The 26,719-nt window shown below is 39.5% G+C and overlaps 1 protein-coding gene across 2 annotated transcripts in view; it reads right to left on the bottom strand.

Moving 5' to 3' along the window:
- syde2 (synapse defective 1, Rho GTPase, homolog 2 (C. elegans)) overlaps nt 1–26,510 on the bottom strand; it is a 31,853-nt gene extending 5,343 nt beyond the window's left edge. Inside the window, exons 1-6 of one of the 2 annotated variants that reach the window (XM_065269049.2) lie at nt 24,746–26,510; nt 15,142–15,699; nt 8,795–9,900; nt 1,986–2,112; nt 1,020–1,201; nt 708–939 (exon numbers count right to left, since the gene is read on the bottom strand). In XM_065269049.2, the coding sequence (XP_065125121.1) occupies nt 708–939; nt 1,020–1,201; nt 1,986–2,112; nt 8,795–9,900; nt 15,142–15,699; nt 24,746–26,189 (3,649 nt within the window). In that variant the 5' untranslated portion in view covers nt 26,190–26,510. The remainder of the gene's footprint in view (nt 1–707; nt 940–1,019; nt 1,202–1,985; nt 2,113–8,794; nt 9,901–15,141; nt 15,700–24,745) is intronic. The other variant, XM_065269050.2, reaches the window with a different exon arrangement.
- Nucleotides 26,511–26,719: the final 209 nt, after the last annotated feature.

Raw genomic sequence — 26,719 nt, 5'->3', positions numbered from 1 at the left:
CTAAAAGTGCACAGGACACAAACAAGTTGGTCATAAAGCGATGGGGACATATCTCACCCGCAAATTACACAAGTAGGGCTGCTGTGAGTGTAGACAGCCTAGGGACAGCAACCTTCAACCCGGTGGCATGACAACACCGGCCCTCACGGCCAAAAAAAACAGACCAGACCACTGGGAATTCTCCCAATTAGCCAATTCAGGCCTGATACAATATGCAAAAATACTATCATGGGCTACTTTATGGTACAATTTTTTGTTGGTGAAAGATGCGGCGTCCAACAACAATAAAAAATGGCAACCAGCAAAAAACTCCCTTCACAAAGACACACACACACACACACACATAAAGCTGAGAGAAAGACAGGCGTCACACCACAGGACAAGTTTAGCTGAACTCTTTACGCCTGACAGGAGAGAGGCCTCTGGAAACAGATCGATTGTTCTGCGGGGTGAGACGGGCGGGCGGATCAGCCGCAGTTAAAGTTTAAGAAAGGAATGCGTGTAATTATAGACTGAGCTTTACTGTATGGGTAGAAGAAGTCACGCACACAGAAGAAAGATGGGCAGCTTTATTGTAAATGAGGCCCAAAAGTGATTACGAGATGAACCAGAGGCCGCTTTATACAACAACACTTCACACACATACATAAATAAATGAAGTGCCTGGTGTTTATTTGTCATCTTTAAAAGACTGAAGATGTTCTCACCTGGCCACAGCTGGAGCAGGTAGTGCAGGACCTCGATGTGTTTTTTGAAGTGCAGAGCGCTGGCGAGCTCCTCTGAGTCAATGAAGACCCGGTTTCCGTGGCAGGACGCGTCCTGTCTCTGACTGAGGAGAACCGGGCCGAAACACACGGCGAGGTTCTGACAGGTCATTTTATTAACGGCGTGATGCGAGGCCACACGCTTCAGATGGTCCATAAGCTTACGCAAGGTCACCTGACACACAAATACACAAACGTCAGTGAGCTACAACATCAATGATCTGGGACTAAAGATCCTCTAGAGCGTTCTGGTACCTTTTCAACTTCTGGCAGAATCTCCAGCAAGCTGACGGTGTGATCGGAGTCCACCGGGTCATTCTCACATCCGCTGGGTCCCATCTGCAGCGGCCGTCTCGCCATCGACTCCAGAACCGACTCATACAACTGTTGACCGATTAGAGGAAGAGGAAGCTCACGAAGATAATCCTTCAACACACCTGCAGATATGAAGTGACAGATTTTATATTTCTTATATCAAATATATCAATATGAATGTGGTGTTCATGTTTTTCCCACAATTTTTATGTGCAACACTGAGGTGGGAAGTGAACAGCAACATTTTATGACATTGTTGTGTTAAACTGGATTAAAAGGTTAAACTGGACTCCTGTATGTGCACATGTGCAGAACAAATGTCCATTGGTTTTGATATGCAAATCTGACAACCCTGTGCCTTTGCGCAGACGTTTGGTTGGGATTATACAGAATGTACATGTAAACCGACATTTTAATCAGATTGCAATGTTTAGGGTGCATGTAAACTGTACTGTCGGAATACATTCAGTCAGATTGACAAATATTTGTGCATGTAAACATAGCTACACTGAATACAGTCGGACTACTTTATATTTCTCTCTTTCACAGTTGAGTTTCTCTAACTACAGTTCAGACAGCAGCTGCAGGCGGCCTGATTGGCTGGATGATGTCCAGATGCATCATGATGGGACTTTGACTGGATTGCACGGTGGTTAACAAATAAACACCACCTGTTCATATAAATAACACATCGGACATCAACCTCATAACACACACACACACACACACACACACATCTGATCACACTTAACCTCTGTGTGAAATAACACAAAGCTTCTGCAGAAGAATTTTAACACACAAATAAATCAGTATAAATATCAGTATGTATGTGTTTACTGGGACCAAACCCACAACCTTTTGTGCTGCTACTTCAATGCTCCACCATTGAGCTACACAAACACTCACCTGTAATGACATTAATATCTGGATAGTTGTTTTCAGACAGATCCACAGCGTGACTGTCTCTCTCAAACGCTTCTCGAAGCTCCTTCTTCACAGCAGCCGAACCACAGAGACGATACAGACCCACTACCTGTCAATCAAACACATAGACACATTAGCTGTCAATCAAACAAATAAAATCATCAGCTGTCAATCAAACAAATAAAATCATCAGCTGTCAATCAAACACACAGAACCATCGGCTGTCAATCAAACACATAGAACCATCGGCTGTCAATCAAACAAATAGAACTATAGGCTGTCAATCAAACACATAGAATCATCAGCTGTCAATCAAACACATAGACACCTCAGCTGTCAATCAAACACATAGAATCATCAGCTGTCAATCAAATACCATAAAACCATCGGCTGTCAATCAAATAATTAGAACCATCAGCTGTCAATCAAACACACGGAATCATCAGCTGTCAATCAAACACATAGACACCTCAGCTGTCAATCAAACACATAGAATCATCAGCTGTCAATCGAACACACAGAACCATGGGTTGTCAATCAAACACATAGAATCATCGGCTGTCATCAAACACATAGAACCATCGGCTGTCAATCAAACACATTGAACTATCGTCTGTCAATCAAACACATAGAACTATTGGCAGTCAATCAAACAAATAGAATCATCGGCTGTCAATCAAACACATAGAATCATCGGCTGTCAATCAAACACATAGAACCATCAGCTGTCAATCAAACACATAGAACCATTGGCTGTCAATCAAACACATAGAACTATGGGATGTCAAACAAACACATAGAACCATTAGCTGTCAATCAAACACATAGAACCATCGGCTGTCAATCAAACACATAGAACCATTGGCTGTAGTGTTGCTTTCGTCAACGAAAAGTATGACGAAATATCCTCGTCAACGAACCTTTATCACGTGACGAAAACGAGACTAGACGCAACGTAAATGCTGGTCATGTGACGAAAACTATAATAAAATGTATAATACAATATTGTTGACGAATAAAAACGAGACTAAAAGTGGTTTACTAAATAAAAACTATGCTAAAATATGTCTTCATTTTCGTTGACCAAAACGAGACGAGACGAAATGTTATAACGTTATTTCGTCTAGCCATCTCCTGGCACCCCGCCACCTGACTGCAAATTATCATGTGTGTTCAATGGCGCTCTGCAAATCGATCCGCAAAAATACGTAAACGTACCGCGAGAGCGATTAGAAAGCATGCAGAGCAGTCTGTTCTCGCGATGCTTTGATATCATACGCAATCCGTTTGCGCAGTAACACGCGACACGTCACGTTTGATGGCCAGCTGCGCCCGCGAATACACCGCCGCATCAAGTCTTCAAATGGAAACGAAAAGTCCAAAATGAAACCCGTGCGTCGTTTTCAGGTGAGTTCATAAGCCTGTTAATATGTATAGCGTTGACTGCTGGCACCGCGAACTCATCTGTGTGATTTAAATAATATAACAATGTACCAGTTTGCATCTTCAATCGTTTAAATGACATGTGCTGCGTTGTGTTTTGAAGCATGGTAAATATATATATGCTAAAGACGTTGTTTTATAACTTATATGCTAACAACAAGGGTCTGTGTCCTTGTTTATTATTTGAATGAACTAAACTTGCTTAACGGAATGCTTGAGTGATAAATCAATCAAACAGCTGTATTATTAAGAAAATAACCATACATACACACTTTTGCTTTTGTTACTAGACATCTGATGTTTCTCAAAGCTGGCTTTTAATTTACTTACAAGAAAGATATTTAGTAATTCTCGGAAATTGCTTGGATTTATACTGACACGTAAAATTAGATTTGTCACATTATAGTGCCATTAGCTACACAAATACAGATATACTATATTGCATATTTGTATAATTGTAGTTTGTGTTGCTGTCAAAATACAATTATAAATGATAACAATAGCATTTTAATAAAGTGCTATAGCATTTTAATAGAGTGCTATTCTCACACATAGCCTACTATAGTTGTAATTTTGTTGTTGTTTTTTAACTAAAGGTGGCACCACCGTAAAAGTCAGCTTATGGCACCCATCTGACCAGCAGTGGCCCTGTGTGTGTGTTTCTGCTTAGACTACTCTGTTTGTAGACTTTAATGTAGACTCTTTACCTACAGTCAAGTCACTCACTCAGAGGTTAAATAAAATTAAGTAAAATATATATCTTCAAATCAAGTAAATTCCAATCAGAGCATCTTCCATGTCTGAAAGGAATGTATTCTTATATCTATAAGGTATAATATAACAAGATAACTTTTTTTTTAATGGGTTTGGCTAAAAGAAAATTGTGGTTTTGTCTATACTACTGCTAGGTACTTATACTATATTGACTGGGTCTGGGTTAAATAGAATTGCATTACTAAAAAGAGACTAAAATACAATTTTCATTAACTAAAACTAGACAAAAATAGTCAAGGATAATTCTGACTAAAATAAGACTAAAATGCCCAGACTTTTATTCGACTAAAACTTGACTAGACTAAAAAGAGTATGAACTGACTAAAACTAATAAAAACTAAAATGTCAGCTTGACACAAAGACTAGACTAAAACTAAAATTAAAACAGGCCGCCAAAAACAACACTAATTGGCTGTCAATCAAACACATAGAACCATCGGCTGTCAATCAAACACATTGAACTATCGGCTGTCAATCAAACACATAGAACTATTGGCAGTCAATCAAACACATAGAACCATCGGCTGTCAATCAAACACATAGAATCATCGGCTGTCAATCAAACGCATAGAACCATCGGCTGTCAATCAAACACATTGAACTATCGGCTGTCAATCAAACACATAGAACTATTGGCAGTCAATCAAACACATAGAACCATCGGCTGTCAATCAAACACATAGAACTATTGGCAGTCAATCAAACACATAGAACCATCGGCTGTCATCAAACACATAGAACCATCGGCTGTCAATCAAACACATAGAACTATCGGCTGTCAATCAAACACATAGAACTATTGGCAGTCAATCAAACACATAGAACTAGGGCTGCACGATTAATCGTATTTTTATCATGATAACGATATGCGTGCCCAACGATTAATTTATGACAATCGTCGCGATTAATGTGCAAAGACCAAGCACAAAACACACGGTCTAGAATCAAGCAAAGTGTTTGTTATGGGCGGAGTCAGAGTAAACGGAGTGTTTCTTTGCAAGTGCAGTCTGTGTTAAGGTAGAAATACGTTAGCATCACGAGATTTACAGACATTCAAACATAATGGCAGAGCAACAAGAAGAAAGTGCAGAAATATGTATGTTAAATTCCCAAAAAGGGTCATATAGGCCTACTCCATTGTTTGGATATTTCGGATTTGAGGAAAGTGATGTTGATCAGTTAAGTCACGAGTCTTGTGCAAACTGTGCTCCTGTTCCGTCCAAACGTGAAATATCAAGAATTTCAAAAGCTGAAGACACAAGCCGCAACCATAAAAAATCCCCGACCATCCACGACACAGACAACAATAACGGATCGCGTATCATGTAAGGTAGCCAAGGATATGTGTCCAATAAGCACCATGAGCAGCAAGGGGTTTAAAAAATATTGCCACATAAAAGGCATATCTTAGGCATTTTTTATTCAAAAATGTTTTGTTTTTATTTTAGTTTAATTCTAATTTGATATAAATATATATTAGATTAGAGCCCTGCATTTCAGCCTTTTTACGCCCATTGGGTCGGGTTTCGGACCAATTTTAACATCACAGTTGATATGCGGCCAGGCCTCTGGATTTTTTAGGCTTCTCCACCTTTATATATAAAAATTTAATTAAAAGAAACGTTGAGACATTGAAAAATTGTTAAAGAAAGACGTTTAACCTATCGCACAAGTCCACTACGCACATTTAGAATGCACCTGTTGCAACGGTGTTTAGCGTCTCCGCCAGCAGCAGGACCTTCAGTGCATCGGTGAATATGGAGAACTGAATAAAAACCTTAAATACTGTGCATAATCTATAAAAGACTTCTTTCGGTAGTCATGTAAAAAATGCGGTGTAAAGCCTTGAATTTTAATTGATGCATAGCGAATGTGTAAGGTAAACAACCTGCATGTTTATTTCGTTTCATGTTTATTTCGTGTTGTTTTGATTCATTATTTTTCTGCACCCCGCCGTCTGCGAGCAACAAAGCAGCCCCGCTCTGCTTTAAAAAATATAGTGTGTTGATAATAAACATTTAAACTAACATCGTTATATGCTGAAAATATATATATTATATAGACGTTATTGTAGGCAAGTGAATTGTTGATTTGAGAGGCTCATTTGATCAAACAAGTCGTCAACATGATGTTAGCTATCGGCCGCTAACCGCTTGGTCAGTATCAAAAACCTTAATTTAACAAACAAAAAAGGCTCTAAAATAAATAAAAGATATTTTATAATTTTGACAGTTAAAACTGAACTGCTTTAATTGCTGCAATAGTCGTACAGCTGTAAGGAATCTGTGTAAGGAGTTATTTTTGTTATTTTCTTTTGCAAAATCTATGCGGAGTTTTGCGGAATTATTTTAAATGTTTTAAAAAGATCTAAGAGAATGGGAGCTGTGGATATTACAAAACAATAAAATATTTTATAATATAGGCCTATAAAATGTATATAATATTATATACATGGCTGTAAAGTGTAATAAAAATACTGAAGTAAATAGAAGTTCTTATCTAAAAGAATGATCGTATTTTTAATCGTGATTAAAAGTTTGAGCAAAACAATCGTGATCATCATTTTTCCTGTGATCGTGCAGCCCTACATAGAACCATCGGCTGTCAATCAAACACATAGAACCATCGGCTGTCAATCAAACACATAGAACCATTGGCTGTCAATCAAACACATAGATTTATGGGATGTCAATCAAACACATAGAACCATTAGCTGTCAATCAAACACATAGAACCATCGGCTGTCAATCAAACACATAGAACCATTGGCTGTCAATCAAACACATAGAATTATGGGATGTCAATCAAACACATAGAACCATTAGCTGTCAATCAAACACATAGAACCATTGGCTGTCAATAAAACACATAGAACCATTGGCTGTCAATCAAACACACAGAATCATTAGCTGTCAATCAAACACATAGACACCTCAGCTGTCAATCAAACACACAGAATCATCAGCTGTCAATCGAACACATAGAACCATGGGTTGTCAATCAAACACATAGAATCATCGGCTGTCAATCAAACACATAGAATTATGGGATGTCAATCAAACACATAGAACTATCATCGGTTGTCAATAGAACATACAGATTGTTTCTTTGTATCCCATACTAAATGTATCTGTCTCTTTACTAATATCAGATCAGACTGACTTTGATCAGATCCTGCCTAAATACAACACTTAATGTACGGAGGTCATATGACACACTTTGTGTTGCATTTCAGTTTTACAGTTTTAATACAAATCTGTATGCAGTGAATAGCGTGCAGTATTCCTTTATAAACAGATGAAGATTTATCAGCTCAAGGTCCAGTAAACATCAGCCATTTTGGTTCAATGTGAAACAGTAGCTGATTTCAGAGCAGTGCGGTGTGCCAGAAACAAATATCTTCACCACGGCTGGGTTATAAAGAGCTGAAGTGTTTCCTATATCCACCAAAAGCTTCCTCTCTCTCTTCCTCTTTGGTTTCAGATTTAGCTCTCTGACTCTACTGTACACATGAGATTTTATATAACCGTGAAAACCACACGCCAGCATTCAACTCAAAGTCTAAATATATATCTCATATCTCATTTGGAGAAAAGCCAGATGTCTGGAGGTCATAGGCTAAATCATAGCACAACCGCTCTTTAAACACTTGTTTGATAGCACTATAAATATAACAGAACGACATGAGGGCGAGTAAATAAAGACAACATTCTTATTTTTAGGGTGACCTGTTACTTTAAATGTATGACAGGGAAGACGGACCCTCACAGAGCGATCAAATTAACACACAGCTAATCCTTTACACACACATATAGACTCACGTGTGCAAACTCACACAGACACTCATGAACACACAGTCAGACTGACCAATCATTAAAAACTGAATATATATAATGAGTATGCAGTGCACAAGAAATATTTTCATCTGTAGCACACTACACCCTGTTGTGATATGACCTCACTATTTAGCAGTTTGTGTAAACATTCAAAGATAAATCTGATCTGAGGACAGCAGACACACTCAGCACAATGAATGGCCGAGAACGCCATTAAACTCTGTGTGACACTAAGAGAGATTGTGTGCTGTGCGTGTATAACGGGGATGAATGACTCGAACTTTGGCAACGCGCCTGGGTACACAAACCATGCAGAGGCCTTGCTAAGCTTGTTTGTGTGCGTCTGTATGTTCATGGAGAACAGATGGTGAGCTCACTTGAACCCAAACAAATGACAGAAGTGTTTAATGTAAAGTGTGTTCTTAAATAAGAGTAAAAAATAGTGATGGAAAAATGATTAATCGCAATTAATCGAATACAAAATAAAAGTTTGTGATTGCATAATATATATGTGTGTGTGTGCTATGTGTAATTATTAAGTTTATTTAAGCACATACATACACAAACGCCAGTAATCGCGATTAGTCACAATTAATCGCATACAAAATAATTTTGTATGCAATTAATTGTGACTAATCCCAATTAAAAGGTTGCTCGCCACTAGAAAAAAATATTGCCTCCAACACAAAATCCAACAAAACATTCTCAGATGAAAACCCCATGAAGCTCTTTTCTCACCTGACAGCCCCTCCTCTCGATCTCAGTGATGCATTTCTCAATAAGCAGTGGAACCATCAGTCCAGACGCTTCTCGTTCCACCACACGGCGAGCATCGACAGCGAACACCTGCGGCTCATGGTCACCTTTTGCACCGTTCAGAGAGTTCATCTTCTGCTCCATCAGACTCAACTTCACATAAATCATTCCCCGCGGCTCAAGACGGACCGCCAGTTGATGCGTCTTGCTCACGCGGAACAGGGCGGGCAGAACCACAGTTCCATGGCAGCACACCCGGTTCCGCCGTGGCGTCGACTCCCAACTAAAGACAACGAGTTTGAGGTGCTGAGCATTCTCCAGCTGGATGTTAAAGGTGTGGTCCATGTCGAGAAAGGCTGTACGGCAGGTCAGAAGTGCCGTCCGAGCTTTGTTGACGGAGTCCACCTGGATGGCGCAGTAGACGTCTCGGGAATCGACTCGCGGAGGCTTCAGGTCTTCTGCGCCGTAGAAGTGCAGACTCATCAGTCCCGAGATGTACGACAGACACTTGGGTTGCTCGGAGAAACTGTACGAACGGAAGGCGTCGATGTCAAGATCGGTGCCAGGATGCTTTGGGTTTCCGCCGTTACCGTTCGGATCCCTTTCCCGAGATTTACTATTCTTTCTGTTGGAGGGGCCGTGCTTGCCGGACTTTGCCACGAGTTCGGGCGAGTCTCCGTCGCTGAGGTATCCTCCTTTGCTGGCCGATTTTGGAACGCCGCCGCTGTTGCTTCGCCTCTTATCGCAGTTATGTTGCGAAGAGATGCTGCTGTCTAGATGGTACCGCCAAATCACGTTACCGCTGGCCAGTGCGGTCGCCACACCCGCCGGCGACAGCCGGGGCTGAGACGGCACGAGTTCCCCTCCGTTTGTCCTGGTTGTGGCCAACCTGGTCTCGTTACTAACAGGGTTTTTAACACTAAGTTTCCGGCTGAGATCCGGCAGTTTCTTCATCTTCATTGAGAGTTTTCGGACAGTTCGAGGTGACTTGATTTTATCAGGGAATGACCAGTTTATAGCGGTGCTTCTTTTAGCTTGGTTTGGACTGGAGGAAGGAGACGGCCCACCGGTGAACTGCTCTGATGGATCTGTTAGATAAAAGAGAGAAAGTGTAATTAGTTAAATACCCTGCTCATGGTAAAAAGTCTTATGACGTGTTTACATCAGCCACGGTAGGGGCGGCAAAAATGCGCTATTTGCGCGTAGTTGGACGCTTGAACATTTGAGTTCAGTCGCTTCATTCACGCTTGACAGCCGTGCATGAAAGTCTAGTCATTCGAGAAATTCATGCGCAAATTTGCGTCATGGGAGGGGCTTCTGCGACTCCACAGAGATTCTGCCACTCCGCTCGCTTCCTGTAATCATGTCACTAGTGCAGCAAGGTCCTGATTGGTTAACGCGGCGCGGAAATCCGCTGAAGTTCCTGCGGCAACGCTCAATTCGCATTCGCGTGTAATCGCGTCTTTGCATTGACTTAACATGTAAATCACCCGCGCTTGCCGCCTCTACCGCGACTGTTGTAAACGCAGCATTAGGTGACGCACAGATAATCTCAATAATGCTTGAATATACTGATCTTCTGACAGCACCAACCATCTCAAGCACAACATCATCTGCTGACCGACGGCTCTACTCATCTCATAAAATGTGTTCAAAAGGTAAGTGTGGCGTTAGATAAATAATCCATTGAATTATTAAAAGTGCTGGCCAGCAACATTTATTACCCATAATTCCTGCTCTCATTCCTTCTTTCCTGTGTTCTACTGTTCAGACCACAGAATTTCCCCGTCTCTCACACACACATAACTATAATAAGTACATATATCCAAAAAAGTCCCTTTCCAGCTTGCACATCAAAAACTTTGAACATCTGTGGAACATTCCGGATTGAAGTGATATTCCAGAATTCCAGAAGTCTTTTTATTGGATGAGAGCGTTGTGGTTAAATCTCTCCATCAACAGAACTCAGTGCTCCTCCTCTCTCCATTAACACATTCATATAATAAAACTTCAACACATACACAAATCATACATTCAACCCAAACACTCTCTCTCTCTCTCTCTCTCTCTCTCTCTCTCTCTCTCTCTCTCTCTCTCTCTGATCACATGACATCTTCCTCTGCTTTGCCACAACAGCAGCTCTGTTGCTGCAGTTCAGGCCAATTCAGCCCCTCAACGCTCACCGTCTGATCTGGTACTCACCCTCCCAAATAAAACAAAGACCCAATTCTGTTAAAGAGAGAGAGAGAGAGAGAGAGAGACCCAGGCAGTTTAAAGACAGGAAACAGACACGCTAGTGTGAAAAAGAAAAACCAACACAAGCTCTACAAACACAGCATAATTTATGTAATAATAATTTAAGGGGCGTTTTCACAGTGGCTACAGCTTTTCTCGTGTAGTGGAGGCGTTTTTTGCGGCATTTAGTGAAAATATGTTTATCGTCAACGACGCCTGCCATGAAAAGCCGTGTTCACTTCACTTCATCTCTATAACCGCTCCCGTTTTGCCATTTTTTGCATGTCTACTATTGAAAATAAACTAGAGACTCGTGGTTGCCGCGTACCGTGTGAAACGCCCATAACACACACAGTCAAACCGGTCATTCATCACCAGGGCCAGACAGAATTAGCTTTTGGGGTAATTTTTTTAAAAGTCTGTGTTGTGCAAAATTATTTTAAATGTTTAAAAAGATTTGAGATAATGGGTGTTGTAAATATTACAAATTAAATAAAAAAAAAAGAAAAGTTTGGTTAAAACAGCATTTTAAAAATTTGTTACCGCCAAAATCAGTATTGTATCAGGTCAGTATTAAAAAGTTAATTCTGTATTTTACTCAAAATCCGATATCCGCTGTGTTATTCTGTCATTTTTCTCCCTTTTTTCCAAACCGCAACAAATACCAGTCCTCCTTTTCTGCAGATTGCAGAATGCAATAAATCCGCTCAACCAATCACAGCGCACCATTCCACGCAATGTAAACAATAATGGCGGCACAGAATACACACGCAATCCTAGTTTTCCTTATATACTTTGTACTTCATGATCTAGCATTAAGCCTCTGTCATGCTAACACATTGACCCCAGTAACTTTCCATTATTTTACTCAAACTCAACGAAAATCTAGCAAGACCAAAACATTTTACAGCTGATCGCGGTCAAAAAAGTTCAGCTACGACGTCCAAAGGATGCTAGCAGTAATGACACTGTTCTTATTATGACAAATAATCAGTTTTTATAATAAATCTTTGAAAATCAAATTATGGATTAAAATTTTTTATGTTTTATGATAACCTAAAGATGCTATGTGAATCTTTGTAACAGAAAATAGTGGTTTTCATCTCGCCACATTTTTACACAAATTAGTCAAAATGGATTTATTGCGTTTTTTGGAACCAAACTCTTCATATTCACTTTAATTTGAGCTTTACAATACAATACAATGCACCAAACCAAACCAGATGAGTCCTCTGAATTAAACTAAATATAGTTGAGTATAACTAAAAAGCATGTGTTAATACATTCTCATGATGAATTTAAAGTTTATCCAGAGATCTTTTCTTAATTTTAACAATAAAATATAAATATAACTTAAATTGAACCTATAAAGGCCATTTATCTTGCAGATAGATTTAATATGATGACGTGCATTCGGTCATGTCATGTAGTAAATAGAGACAAGTTACGTCTCCTGAAGTCCTCCTTGGTCAGTTTAATTTCAGACATTGTTCGACTACTACTAACCACAGACGGAGTATTTTCGGGGTAAGTATACTTGTCAGTGATGGGAACTAAAATCCACTTTGTTTTATGAAGATATCCAGTTTTCTGTGGATATCTGTACGCCTCCCCATCACAAATATAGTGCGATACAAGTAATTATGAAGTGTTAACAATAATACACACACACTTCATCTGCAAGTGTAATTTGACATCATGGATCATTTGTTTGTTCAGTGATCTAATCTTACTCTAAATGATTCAGGAGTTTGATTCAGACTACAGGACGGTGCTCTGTTACATACACACCACACATACAAACACACACGCACACATACAGACACACACGCACGCACACACGCACACACACACACACACGCACGCACACATACATACACAAGAGGTCAGGGGTCGGGGGTGGACACTTGCAATGTCACACCCTCAGATCTGGTAACCTGTCACCTATGGGATTATGGGTAATATTACTCTCTTTATGTCATCAGTAATGTAAGACCCTGTGGGACCCTCCGCCATCTGACTCTGTTTCTCTCTTACATTTGATGTGTGCTGGTGACGCCCATGTGGGCGAGAGCTAAAGTCAACAGTGTGTGAGGAAAGTTCCGGAATAGAACACACCGCACCATTGAGAGCTGAACCTTAAACACACACACGAACACACATCACATACATCTCACACACATGGATGGATGTGCTTACTTGAAGCTTTAAAAATGGGGCACTGTCCCATGCCATTATAAAGCTTTAAAGATATTATTTAATACAACTCTGACTGTTTGACTGAAAAAGAAATTAATCTACCTAGAATACCTTAAAAGTAACTATTAAATGAGATAATTTTCATTTTTGGATGAACTATTCCTTTAATGTGCATTAGCTGGTTAATGCATTCAGCTAATGCTGAAAGGGTGCTTTATTATAGAGCGATTTTAGTCTTATTAATTATTCATGCGTAAGACTCACGATACACACATTCGTAGCTAGTTTCACAAGCATAAAACCTGATTCACATTCACAAAGTATATAAATATACATACATTCACAAACAGTAAATCACATAAAATATCGGCATATCAGTGGGCAAGTCTAAAGAACCTATAAGATTTGTTTAAGAAGTTGCAAGATTTAATCGTAAATGACTGAAATTTTTTTTAAAGGGGTGGAAAGTTGCTGAATATAGATAAAAAATCCCTAAATTGTTAACACTTGAACCAGGTTTCATTTCCGTTCTACTTAAGTGCGTTAAGTTTGTTCTAAGGCCCTGTCCCAAATGGCGCACTTCATGTTGACTTTCGGTCTCGTAGCCTTAAATTGCGCATGCTCGCTTAGTCTACGAGTCCGTAGGGTGTCCCATCTGTCATTTTTACACTCCAAAGTGTGTTCATCAGCGCCCCTGTTAAACCCTTGATGTGGTCCACTGCAGCAGGCTTCACGCACTTCACCAACCCAGAAGTCCTTGCAAAAGAGCAATCAGACCAATCAAACGACGGAAGGGAAGAGTTCACACTGATGGGCAACTTCTCTTCCTATTTCCGGCGTGACGCTCGAGTCTGTCCCAAAATACAACTTCGGTGCACCCTCTTGGACTCGTGTCAAGGGTCCCTAGGGTCTACACTACATGATGTCATCCATTTGGGACAGGGCATTACTAACTGTGTAAATACGGCGCAAAGCAGTCTTCCTTGAGTCATGCGCTTATGATTGGTTGAATGGTAAGCTTTAATCTGATTGGCTAAAGAGTACGACTACTGATGTGGGAGGGGGAGCCACACACACACCCACACACACACACACACACACACACACACACACATCCGAGGTGATCCACACGTGATTGACGATTTACAAATTCACATTCCATGATAAACTTGTACATTTTAAACTTTTTAAAATTTTTGTAATAGTTGTATGTCTATAAAAAGTATTTTATGAGAATCTAATTGTATTTTACATGTTTGAATAGTTTTTTGTGTATGTATGTACTGTGAAACTATGTGTGTATCGTGTCTTATGCATTAATAATTAATGAGACTAAAATTGCTTCATACTTTAGAGCTGAAGTTATGGCAATATAGCAAAATACATAAAGATAAAGTCTTGTTTAATGTTGAGTATGAATTACAAAATAGTCACTTTTCACCTTATGTTTTTCCATATGCACTTAGATATGAATTTAAATCAAATATTATATTGTATATAATCAAACATTTATACTGAGCTCCAAATCAAAACCTCTGCGAGGTTGTTCAGGTTTGGTTATTCCTCCAGGGGAGATTTTTTAGAAATGTCTCCTCCACAGCTGTCAGACCGCTGAGCATTTAACTCACTATTTGCTGAGTACTTTACTCAGTTACAGAATGCAAACAGATTACAGCGTGAAAGAGACGCGCAGCTGTCAGACGCCCGTCTGATGACAGGTGCTCATTAAAACGACAGGTACGACAACATCAGCAAACATCCCGTCTGAGAGCTACAGACTCCAAAACACACACGGCCAGCCGTGAGGTGAGAGATACAGTGACAGATAGCTTTGAGAGAGACAGACAGAGATGGTGAGATAACAAAAGCATTAACAGGGAGAGACAGACGCGTACCTGTCGCCCTGACGGTGAGGTTCTCCTCCTGTGTTTTGCACGCAAACATCTGCTTGTGCAGCTGAGAGCTTTCACTGGAATGCAAAACATTTGTATGAGGCGTCTCTCTGCACCCCGTCTCGCCGCCGACGCTCTCGTCTGCCGCCCGTCTGCCGGCCGGTCCCGTTTGGGTCACCCTGACATTGGGAAGGCGGTGTGGAAGGTCAGCTTCTTCATCCTCAGGAATAGGGTTGTACCAAATCTCCCCTTCATCGTCTGCGTCGCTCTCCTCGGCCGGATCCGGGCGACGTGGCTTCTGGGTGGAGATCAGACCGGGTTTGACGTTGGGCCGCTGCGGCGCTTCTGAAAACGGGTGAGATCCGGTTAAAGGTTGCGTTTGGGTTTGCGCGTGGTCGTCCTCTGGTGTTGTAAAATCATCAGGGTGCAGAACGGGCCAAGCCGAGCTCTGCTGCAGCCAATTACGTTTCTTTGAGACAGTGATGTGGTTAAAGTGGGGCTGACGTCTGCAAGGATCACGGTGAGATACGCCAGACGTCCCAGCCGTGCAGTCCATCGGTGCTGCAAAAAGAAAACCACTGTCATAAAATGAACATAGAAACAAAACACAACAAACTGAAGAAGTGAAATCCTCAAAAGTGATCTCTCTCATATGATTCGCCAAATAACAAATGTTACTACTGGAAAACAATTCAAGGGGTCGGACATCTTTTATCATGAAACCACAGGAAATGTCAAATATGTAAGTCGATACTTTTAAAGTCTAATACAGAGAAGTCTGCAAAAAAACAATGTGTGTACAACCCGACGTGTGCAAACACACAATATGAAAGCACTCAGTCTACGTGTGCAGATTTATATGAGATGTGTGCTTTTATATTAGATGTTAAAGGTGCCAACGAATGCATTAAAATGTTAAATTTTTCTCTACATTGATAGTTTGTGTCTTTATTAACTCTTTCACCGCCAGCGTTTTAAAAAAAAGTTGCCAGCCAGCACCAGCGTTTTTCATGATTTTCACCAAAGTTTAATGCCCTCCAGAAAATGTTCTTCTTTAAAGGAACAGTATGTAAGAAATTTATATCAATTAATCATTAAATGGCCCTGAAATGTCACTAGACATTAAGAAATCCTTTTCATTTCAAATACTTATATCACTGACAACACCAGTCCGGCCAGGATATTGTCATTTAAAAAGTGGAGTTGCAGCCCTCAACTGATGTTTATGTTGTCGTTTGGTATATTGGCCACCAGCTGTGTGATTGCAGCACCAGTTTCAGCCACACGTTTTGTGATTGCAATACCAGTTTTGGCCACAATCCTACATACTGTTCCTTTAAATATATAAACATACAATATACAAAATGAAAGAACAGACCCTCTGCTTTCAAACAAAAAAAACCGTTTCATCCTACCTTTAGTGGTTCTTTTGCAATCAGCTTTTGAATATGGGTAGGTTTTTGCAAAAACACCACATTTTGAGCAAAAAGCAGAGATAATTCCATTTTTGTGACGTAATTTTCATAGAGATCCCATTCAGAGCGATCTTTAAAACAGACACGGACATGCAGCAGCTTGCCATAGGGCAATACTTCCGGGTTTAAAAAGTTGCGGAAGGGCGCCACCTGGTGGATAATAGCGGTATTGCGGAAAGACGGAAAATCTCGTCAATGGCGGGGAAAGAGTTAAGTCAGTTTTCCATGTCCATTTACAACCCTAGGATTTGCCTTTAAAATGAAATGGTCTATTATTATCTTATTTGAACGGGTCATGAATAATAATGTTGAGCTCTGCTCTGATTGGCTGTTTCTCCTTCAGTAGCTCTGTGTGTGTGTAAACAGATCTTATGTTTGAGTCTGTACAGATTTTGAGGAATAATCAATTGTTTGGAGATTGTTAATGGACGTTTCTGAGTGCTAAGTTTGTGTTTTTTTCAGTATGGACTAAATCAGACTAAATGTTAGCATATAGCATTAACTCAGCAGTCACAACTCTGTTTTTAGCATTGAAACAACGTAATAATTTAATGTGTAATTTAATGTTATGGTGTACCTCTTGACTGTAACATCACAGTTTGTGTTATGTTGAGATTTGTCTGTTTTCCAGCGGTCTTTTGCATGCACGAAGTTTACATAAGAAGGAGGAAACAATGGTGTTTAAGGCTCACAATACACAAAAATATCATGTAAACAACTCTTATTATTCATATATGCCTATAAATACAGTTTACATTCTACCGCACCTTTAAAATAAAACTTGAAACGTACACAAACGCACTGCAGATTTATATGAGATGCATGCTTTTCTATTTTGTGTGTGCAGGATGTCTTCACAGTCTCATGAAACAATCCCACAATGCAGTGCTACTGTGCAATTATGCCAGGAACAGAAACACTGGCGTGTCCACATACTATTTGGACTGTCCAGTGTGTGTGTGTTTCTGTGTGTGTTTTGCTTGTAAGAGTTCAAAACAGAAAATAAAACTCAAAACATTTCATTACTGTCGTCAATGTGCCAGAAGATTCCGGCCTGTGGAGGCTGCTTTCTCCCCGCAAGAATTCTGAATTTCTGGGATTTGGGAATGTACGACAGTCTAAGAACAATGAACAGCTACACAACCGACTAACTTTAGTGTGAATGAATAAAACACAAAAAAATAAACGTTAAAAGGAAACGTTTAGTCAATATTAACATTCAAATATTTATGTTTTAAGATGATTTACAATGAGCGAGTTTGTTGATCTTTTACAAAAAGTATTTTAAGAGTAAACCATATCTGGATTATTAAAGACCTGGGGGTAAACTAATCATTTAAAGGGGACATTTCACAAGACTTTTTTAAGATGTCAAATAAATCTTTGGTGTCCCCAGAGTACGTATGTAAAGTTTAAGCTCGAAATACCCCTCAGATAATTTATTATAATTCTGACATCACAAGGGGAGCCATATTTCAATGACCTATTTTTCACATGCTTGTAGAGAATGGTTTACCAAAACTAAGTTACTGGGTTGATCTTTACCACATTTTCTATGTTGTTAGAAGCACTAAGCACTTGATATATAAATGAAAGTGTTCAGATGTGTAGAATTAAGTTCTTGAATTGTTTACTATGTGATTTGAGATGCGATCGACCTCAGTTCTGCAGACAGATGAAGTCTTGCTGTAACATGCTGTAATACCGCGGTAAGGTTTTGATATGCATTATATGATATCATCATCTGATGACACTGCTGAACCTCAACGCTTTTACTCATTATAGACTCAAATCTCTCCTCGTGTTCTTACGTCTAAAGCACTGAGCAAAAACAAAATCATGTGATGTTGGACTTATGTAAGATGGATTTCAACGGTTCGGCTAAGCTCTTTAGCGACTCTTTCCTGCTCGACTGATCCTCAACTAAAGACACATGAAGACCTTAAGCCTAAGAAAGGGAAAACAAGGTGTTGAAAATGCGGGTCAGCAGTGTTTGTTCATACAGGTCTTACTCAGACATACAGTATTGATATAAGGGATGGTAAAGAGTAACCGATGTAACCATGAGCTGTATTTGAAGTTCACACTGTTCTGCTGACCACAAGACTTTATAGCAAACACAAGTCAAAAACTCAAGCTATTCAAGCCTGAAAACCACAACACAAATGCAGTCACAAAGTCATGAATGAACAATCTCATGCCACTAAACACAACCACTTCAAGTCCCAGACTTTCATTTGAAGAGTTTAAACAGATTCGTATTGCCAAGATAAACGCTTCCAGAGCGTAACCATGCTTTTATAAAAGCAGATTGCAAAACCAAAAGTTCATTAAAGGGGTCATATGATGCCATATTTTCATTTGTCTTTGGGGTGTTCAAAGCTGTTTCTGCATAAAGAAGATCTGTAAAGTCGCAAAGATTAAAGTCTCGAACCCAAAGAGACATTCTTTCTAAAAGGGACGGCTCATCCACGCCTTTCTAAAACTCCTCATTCAAACACGTCCTCACAAATCTACGTCACTGTGTTTGAAGATTTGCATAACACCACCCAAATGTATACGCAAAGAAATAAGTCGTAACTTTTATTTTCGCTGAAGTATTATTTCTGCCGCCGCCATGTCGTGTAAACGCTGTGTTTTGGGAGCTGATATTTCAAATGGGTGATTCTCACGAAATCCAGACTTAAAAGATGTCCAGCATCAGTATTTTTAAAAAGCCCTTGAAGCCAATTTTTTTTTTGCCCATATAAGATTAAGGTCAGAATTTACTATAACCATTATTTTTAGAGGATTTAAAAAATATTTCCTATAGAATTATTTACATTTTTTAGATTATCAAAAATGATCATTACCGCAACATGATATTACATTAAATATATGCATTTACAAACTCATGTTTCGGTAATGAGAACTAAAGAGTTGTCTAGGTACTACGACAAACAAAATTTCAACTTTTATCTGGAGAGAAAAAATAACAACTGCTTACCTGGTAGCCATCTTGAGTGTCACAGTCAATTATGTCCTTTACAATTTTTTTTTAATATTAGTTACTTGAGGGCTTAAACAATAATAGAAAATTGTTGCGGAGGATGAGAAAATTGGTCTTGGACACATTTATATTCCTTATTATTGTCTCTACATTAACCAATGATCACCAAATACCACATGTTTCTTTACTGTAAATGTTTATAGTATAACATGCACTGAAGTTTTTTATTTTTTAGATTTTTTAATTATAAATATTCCCAAGTCAAAGAACCCAAATCCAGTCATGGACACGTTGCGGTAATGAAAATTTTCCGATAAAATGTAAAAAAAAAAAAAACTAAATTGGTTTGTATGATGTCATTTGAAATCATGTGCAAAATAGTACAAGAAGAGATGTTTATAACTGTATGCTTCTTATTTTGATAGCATTTACTTTTTTTATCAAAATGTTTCATGACACCTCATAAGTCTAATTTTACGAGAATCACCCAAATATGGTAAGGGGCGTAACATTTCTGTCACAAAAAACATGGTTACTGTATAGTTAAACCATAGTAACAATACATTAGTAAAAATCAATACATCAAAAAACATGGTCACTACACTTTAACCACAAACAAACATAGTTAATTTTCATAAAAGACGGGTTCATAATAAAACCCGAAACACACTCATGGATGTGAATATATAGATGTTTCTATCTATGCAACTTTCTGTAACAGATAAATTAAAACATTTAATGTAAACTGTCAACTTTACCTACCACTGATATGGCATAGAGACTGATTAAACTTTACAAAATAAATAAACTTCTAGAAAAGTGAAAGACATGAACCATTTAACAGAGCACTGAAGTTCACTTAAGGTTGTGAAGAAACAAAACACTTGAAACTGTCTGAAGATCTCAATACATCTGAACACGCGTGAGTTGTGAAGCTCGTGACAGTTGTTGTGTTTGTCTGATTGAGTTTGTGGAGCACTCAGATGTAATTTGTGGTCTGGTTTGAGTAAAGTTTGTCGCTGGAGGGGTTTGGGTTAAAGTGTGCACGTGTGTGCTGAGGTTATCGAGTTAAAAGCTCACCGTGCCTGTTAAAAGGGTCTTTCATAAAGACGAACATGTTCACACACGCTGTGAATTCCAACACCCCCCCACACACACATAGCTTTACTATCTGCCCCTGAATATTTACACACACACACACACACACACACAGTCTCACGCACGTGTACACTTGAGCCGGAGACACACTTAGACACAAACAAGTGTGAACTTTAGACACTTCTAAATATGGAGCAATGCATCAGTTTTAAAAGTCGTAGCTTAAGGGAGTCGTAATTTCTATTCAAACAATTACACTTTACAAGGCACGCTGTCTGCACGCGGGAAAAACCATTTAGTGGGTCATGAGAAAATTGGGCTACTTCCAAGAAAACTTTAAAAAAAAATGATGCACTGTACAAAAATTGCTGTAGTTATGCAGCTGTTTGCCGGTAACTTACTGTAGATTTACATTGATGTTATTTACTGGCAACAGTTTCTTTAAAGTTAAGTGAACATTAAACATTAACAAGTCTTTATTATTAAAGAATAAAACTATAAAATAACAGCTTCATGCAAAGCATTCTGGGAACCAGAAATCCTCAACAACCTTTTCCCCTTCAGATTTCTTTCCCAAAATGCTTTGCATGCATTGCAAAAAATGATTAAGAAAAAAATTATTAGTATTTTTGTCTTGTTTTCAGTAAAAATATCAAAACATTCTTAAATTAAGATGCTGTTTCTTGATGAGCAAAATCACCCAAGAAAATAAGTCTAGTTTTTAGACCAAAAATATACAATTTAAGTTTGTGTATAAAACAAGTAAAAACATCTTCAAATTCAAGAAAAATTTGCTTACCCCATTGGTAGATTTTTTTTGCTTGTTTTATGGACAAAATAACTTAAAATTGATATTTTTGGTCTAAAAACTAGACTTATTTTCTTGGGTCATTTTGCTAATCAGGAAAAAGCATCTTCATTTAAGAATTTTTAGATATTTTTACTGAAAACAAGACAAAAATACTAAGATTTTTTTTTCTTGAAAATCATTTTTTGCAGTGTGATGCTGTTATTTTATAGTTGTATTCTGTAAAGCTAAAGACTTGTTAATGTTTAATAGTCATTTAACTTTGAACAAACTGTTGCTAGTAAATAACATGTATATCTACAGTAAGTTACTGGTAAACAGCTGACAGTAATACTGTAATTTTTACAGACATATTTAACAGTGTGTGTTAAAAGAGTCTGATTAAAAGGCTTAAAATGTCAAAAAAAAAGACTACTTGGCAGACTTCTTTTATTCGTGTAAGTGTGATACAGTGCTACAATCGCTTCGAAAACTATTTGTTCCCTTAGGTCACATTTAAAAATGAAGACTTGAAGGTCATTGTATCAAATAACAAAACACCAACGAGGATAGCGTGAGACGTCTTTTCAAAAAAAAAAAAGTGTGCTTCCGCTTGCTTTAAATTAAAACAAACTTAAATGTGTGCGTGGTAGTGCAATGACATTCAGTCCATTTAAAGTGTCTAAATACTTAGTGAGATTGTATTATTGGATTTTAAAAGGAGAAATTTCCCTGAGGGTGTCAAAGTAACACCCGTCCTCCTCTCTTGTTATTACTTTTGTGACACCTGAACGCTCTTTTATATCCTGACTGCACACATTCCAGCAGGCACATACTGACATTCTATCTCATCATGATGTCATCATCTCATGTGACCAATCAGCTTACTGGATTACAACAAGACGGTATGCACGGTTAACTCACTGTTTTGTCAATATATCATTGGAATAACTTATAAGCATTTATGCATGAAAGAATTTCATTAATCAGGGTCAGATTTTAAGATTTTAAACAAACATTATTCATAACGCATTGTGACAATCAAGCACATTTTACCGCACAATTCACATCATTTAAAAGGTGCAGTGTGTAATTTTTAGACTAATCTTTTGATAGCAATGCAATATAATTTTGATAACTATGTTTTCAGTGGTGTATAAAGGCAGTACAAAATTACTTGTATTGTTATAATAATCCATTTTTATCTACATACACCCCGGGTCCCCTTACATGGAAGCTCCCATCATGTTTCTACGTTAGCCCTAAATGGAAATCTGTTGTCTCAGACGATAACATGTTTGTCCTGTGACGGCTACCATAGCTTTTTATGTGCTCCAAAAACCTACACACTTCCCTAAACATGCACAATTCGCCTCAAATGCTTTTTCACGCAAATTGAAAATATTCTATGAGTAATCTAGAGCGAGGAACACAATGCTTTGCATTTGGTACGCAGCATAAGACGTATATAAGTATACTTCAATAAGTATAAATATAACATATACTTAATGTTTTTCACATTACAATAATGAACAATGTCTTTAGGCAAAATATAATAATGTAAGTTTTATTTAATCTGTTTTGTTATTTTTTCTTTTAAATATTATTATTATTTATGAGCAAAATATAACCCAGACGTGTTTTAGTGACATTCACATTCTTAAACACCTAAATTCTTTGATATGTTACAACACAAATAAAAAATCTGCATTTTTGTCAAATCAACATATATTTTTGTGTTACTTTAGCTTTACAGATTAAGTTGCTAAACTAAGTTTGGATTTAAATGTCTATTCCTTAAATATCTTGGATTTAAATAACCCAGAGACAACAGGACAGACAAATCCCACTTTAACGAACGTGTAATGTCGGGTTATTTTCTAATCCCTGCCTGCATTCAAGCCCTCAGGAACACTAAGCAAACAAGTGCAACGACGACCTCGGCATTCCAAATATTCCCTCCTCGGGGCTCTGCGTTTCCAGGGGACGGGAATTCACTCGCGGGCATTTCACTGCTGGAAAACAAACACCGCCGCCTAGCCAGCAGACAGCTTTATTCTGTGTAAAATTAAGGATGATGTCGTCGACGGGATGTAAGCACACAAGCACACACACTGAAATAAAATATGTGCGAGTAAATAAGTTAAATAATATATTGCCCCTTGCCACACTCCAATCACGCTGAAATGTGTTAACATCAACAATCTGATATAAAGCACACACTGAATGTACTAAATTACTTTAAAACATCAACCAAAGGCATAAATGTAAATAAAAACACATTCCCAACATTCCAGTTACAGCCTGAAGCTTTAGACCTCTGACCGTCCATACGGCTAAAGAGAGCACAGTTTGAACCCTTGCACAACAAAATATCAACCTGTGTGGTAATCACACATAAACTTTTGTGTTAATAAATAACAGAAATGTGAACATGTTGTATCCGGTGAATAGAAAACAAACCAATCTGTAAACATGCATGTGTGGATACAGTGCATACACATCAGCGTTGTCTGGGTCATACTCGCATGCACAAAATACCACAAATGAACATCACACTGCTAAGTACAACCAGGGTTGCCAACTCCACAGGTTGTTTTCATGTCCACGGGTTGAATATAATATTTAGCCACTGAATGCGAATTTTAGCAACCAAAATGCACCAGGAATGCGATTGTTACAAGAGGACTCCCCTTAAAAATAGCTTTTAAGCAGCAAATGGGTGGGTTTTGCCAGGAGAACCTGGCAACCTTGAGTACAGCACACCTAACTGCATTGCCAACTTATCACATCCAGTGTAGATTTGTCTTAAATGTAGGATTTAAGATTTTTATTTGTGGAAATCAAATGTTTTATATGGATAAGTGATGGATGCATGGTAAGATCTCAACTCTTCCTGATGGTTTCATGGCACAAGATGGCTGTCAACCACAGACCCCTGAACTCAATCCTGTTAGACGAGACTGTTAGCACATCATATCAGCAGCTGTGACAAAAACCCACCGCCGACACAACAAACATGACCTGAATGATGCCGTGAGTGTGTTAATGTGTGCAGGCCACCACCGGCACACGCTACCAAACATGTTATTATATGAAATGACATTAGTGATGAGAAGAGAAGAAAAAAACCCTCCACCGGTTAAAAGACACCCAGAAATGAGACACAGGAGCTCTGTGCGGTCCGCAATGAGGAGGCTGAGGTTCGATGTTGAAAATGTGACATCCATCCTTCACCCCTCACGCAGGTGTTCATACCTGAAAGCTGCTGCCCTCCTGATGCTGTGTTTTTGATCACTTGCGGCCTGTTGGCATGGGCGCCGGTTTTAGGCCTCGTCTGGCCGCTGTTGGCTCTCAGCGAGGAACCCGCAATCCTTTCCTTCATCTCTGATGACAGCATGCGACCTTTCTGCATCCACTCTTGCATTTTGTTGACCGTGACGCCGAGATGTTTGGCCACACCGCTGGCGTCACATGACTGATGGGTGGCTGGCACCGGAAAGATGGGCACCACCAACTCTTTACTCACATTATGAGTGGTACCCCAAAGAGCATCAACGCCCATCGTCTCCTCACATTGAAGTGTGGAGTCCCCTCCTGCCACCTCATTGTTTGGGGAGGAATACCTCACCCCACTGTCACTCAGGGACCTCTGAAGGATCACCCTCGCTGTGGAAATATCCGGCAGGCTTCTTCTCTCCACAGACCCTTCATACCCCGTAAACAGAACCAAATCAGACCCGAAAACCCGTTGACCGCCACGTTCCTCTGACAAACACCCATCGCTCTCTGTGTGCTTGGCAGTGGACCTTGAACTAACGCTTTCGTGAGACTCACTAGAACTATTGACCTGGTCCACGTACCCGTTATCTTCAACCTGACCTTCGAATGGGATATCATGCATGGTGTTTATCAACAAATAATAAGCCTCTTTCAGCTGCGTCTTCAGTCGGTCGGTTTCATTGGGTTCTAAGTCTAATGTCTGGACTGACACCGGTTCTGTCTCTACAGCATTTCTCTCTTGGTTTTGGGTATAAAAAGGCAAAATTTGGTTATCGTAATAATCATCATCCTCGCTGTCCACAGAATGATGTCGTGGAGCGCCCGAGGACAAGTTTATGTCCAGCTCAGTGGGGAAAAAAGTGGGACTCTGTAACGCAGGCATCCTGAAATCTCCATAATACTCCAGTGAACTCTCTATCACCTGAATCAAATCATAATTTTCATCGATATAATCAAAGACGCGCGAGGTTCCGTTGGGTTGGTGTCTCATGACGCGCGGTTCGGCCTTGTGATCGAGCAACGCAACATTTGTTTCTCCACTCTTCAGATCTGGACCATCTGTTACTTTCAGAGCTTCCCGTCGGGCTTTCGCGCGTACGTGCTCGCAGCTCCCAAACCCGATCGAGTCTCCGCGGACGCGCTGCGTGTGGACGCGATCCATCTCAGCGCTTTGATCTGAGACCCCCGCGGGACCCCCGGGCGCCGAGCACCCGCTCCCGTGCGCGGCCGAGCCGCAACCAACAGCGGCGACCGGATCCGCCGCCCGGAACCCGTTAACGCGGCTCTCCTTACCTCTCATATAATCACTCTCTGTCTGCTGGTGAGAAACTTTGTCTTTACCTTCTCTCGGCCGGTCTTTTCCTTTGGGTTTCTTGCCCCTGAGTTTGGCTAGTATTGTCCTCCGCAGAGGATCCGCCATCGGTACCGATCCGCCAGCTTTAGATCCGTTCAGCGGCGCTCCGTAGCGGAAAGAACCGGGTGCGAGGCGTTCGACGCGCCGCGATCGGAACGCGACCCATGATCCACTGAGATCAACTAAAGCTCTCTCTCTCTTTCTGTATGTGTGTGTGTGTGTGTGTCTCTCTCCCTGCACCTCCTCCTCCTCCTGCTCCTCTGGTGAAATAGTTCAGATAGTTTCTGGTGGGGGTTAAAGGTTTAGAGGCGGAGCTCAAACAAACTCTACACGCGCTTCCATTTCACAACACACACACAACACGTTACATTCGTATTTCATCTGTATTATTAATAATAAAATATTAATAATTTTTATGCTATAGATTTTAACTACAATTTATCATAAAGTATTTAAGTCTCAACAAGTGTTTCTATCATACACCACTAGGGTATATTCAATGGATAGGTTATTTATACGCACGCACACGTGCACGCGCGCACACACGTACAGTGAAAATAACCTACTACAGGCTAAATTATAGGATTATAGAACAA

The sequence above is a fragment of the Paramisgurnus dabryanus genome, chromosome 21 (assembly GCF_030506205.2).
Source record: "Paramisgurnus dabryanus chromosome 21, PD_genome_1.1, whole genome shotgun sequence".
NCBI lineage: Eukaryota > Metazoa > Chordata > Actinopteri > Cypriniformes > Cobitidae > Paramisgurnus > Paramisgurnus dabryanus.
Note: the sequence above shows the minus strand (reverse complement) of the source record. Positions and strands in the feature narration are given on the sequence as shown.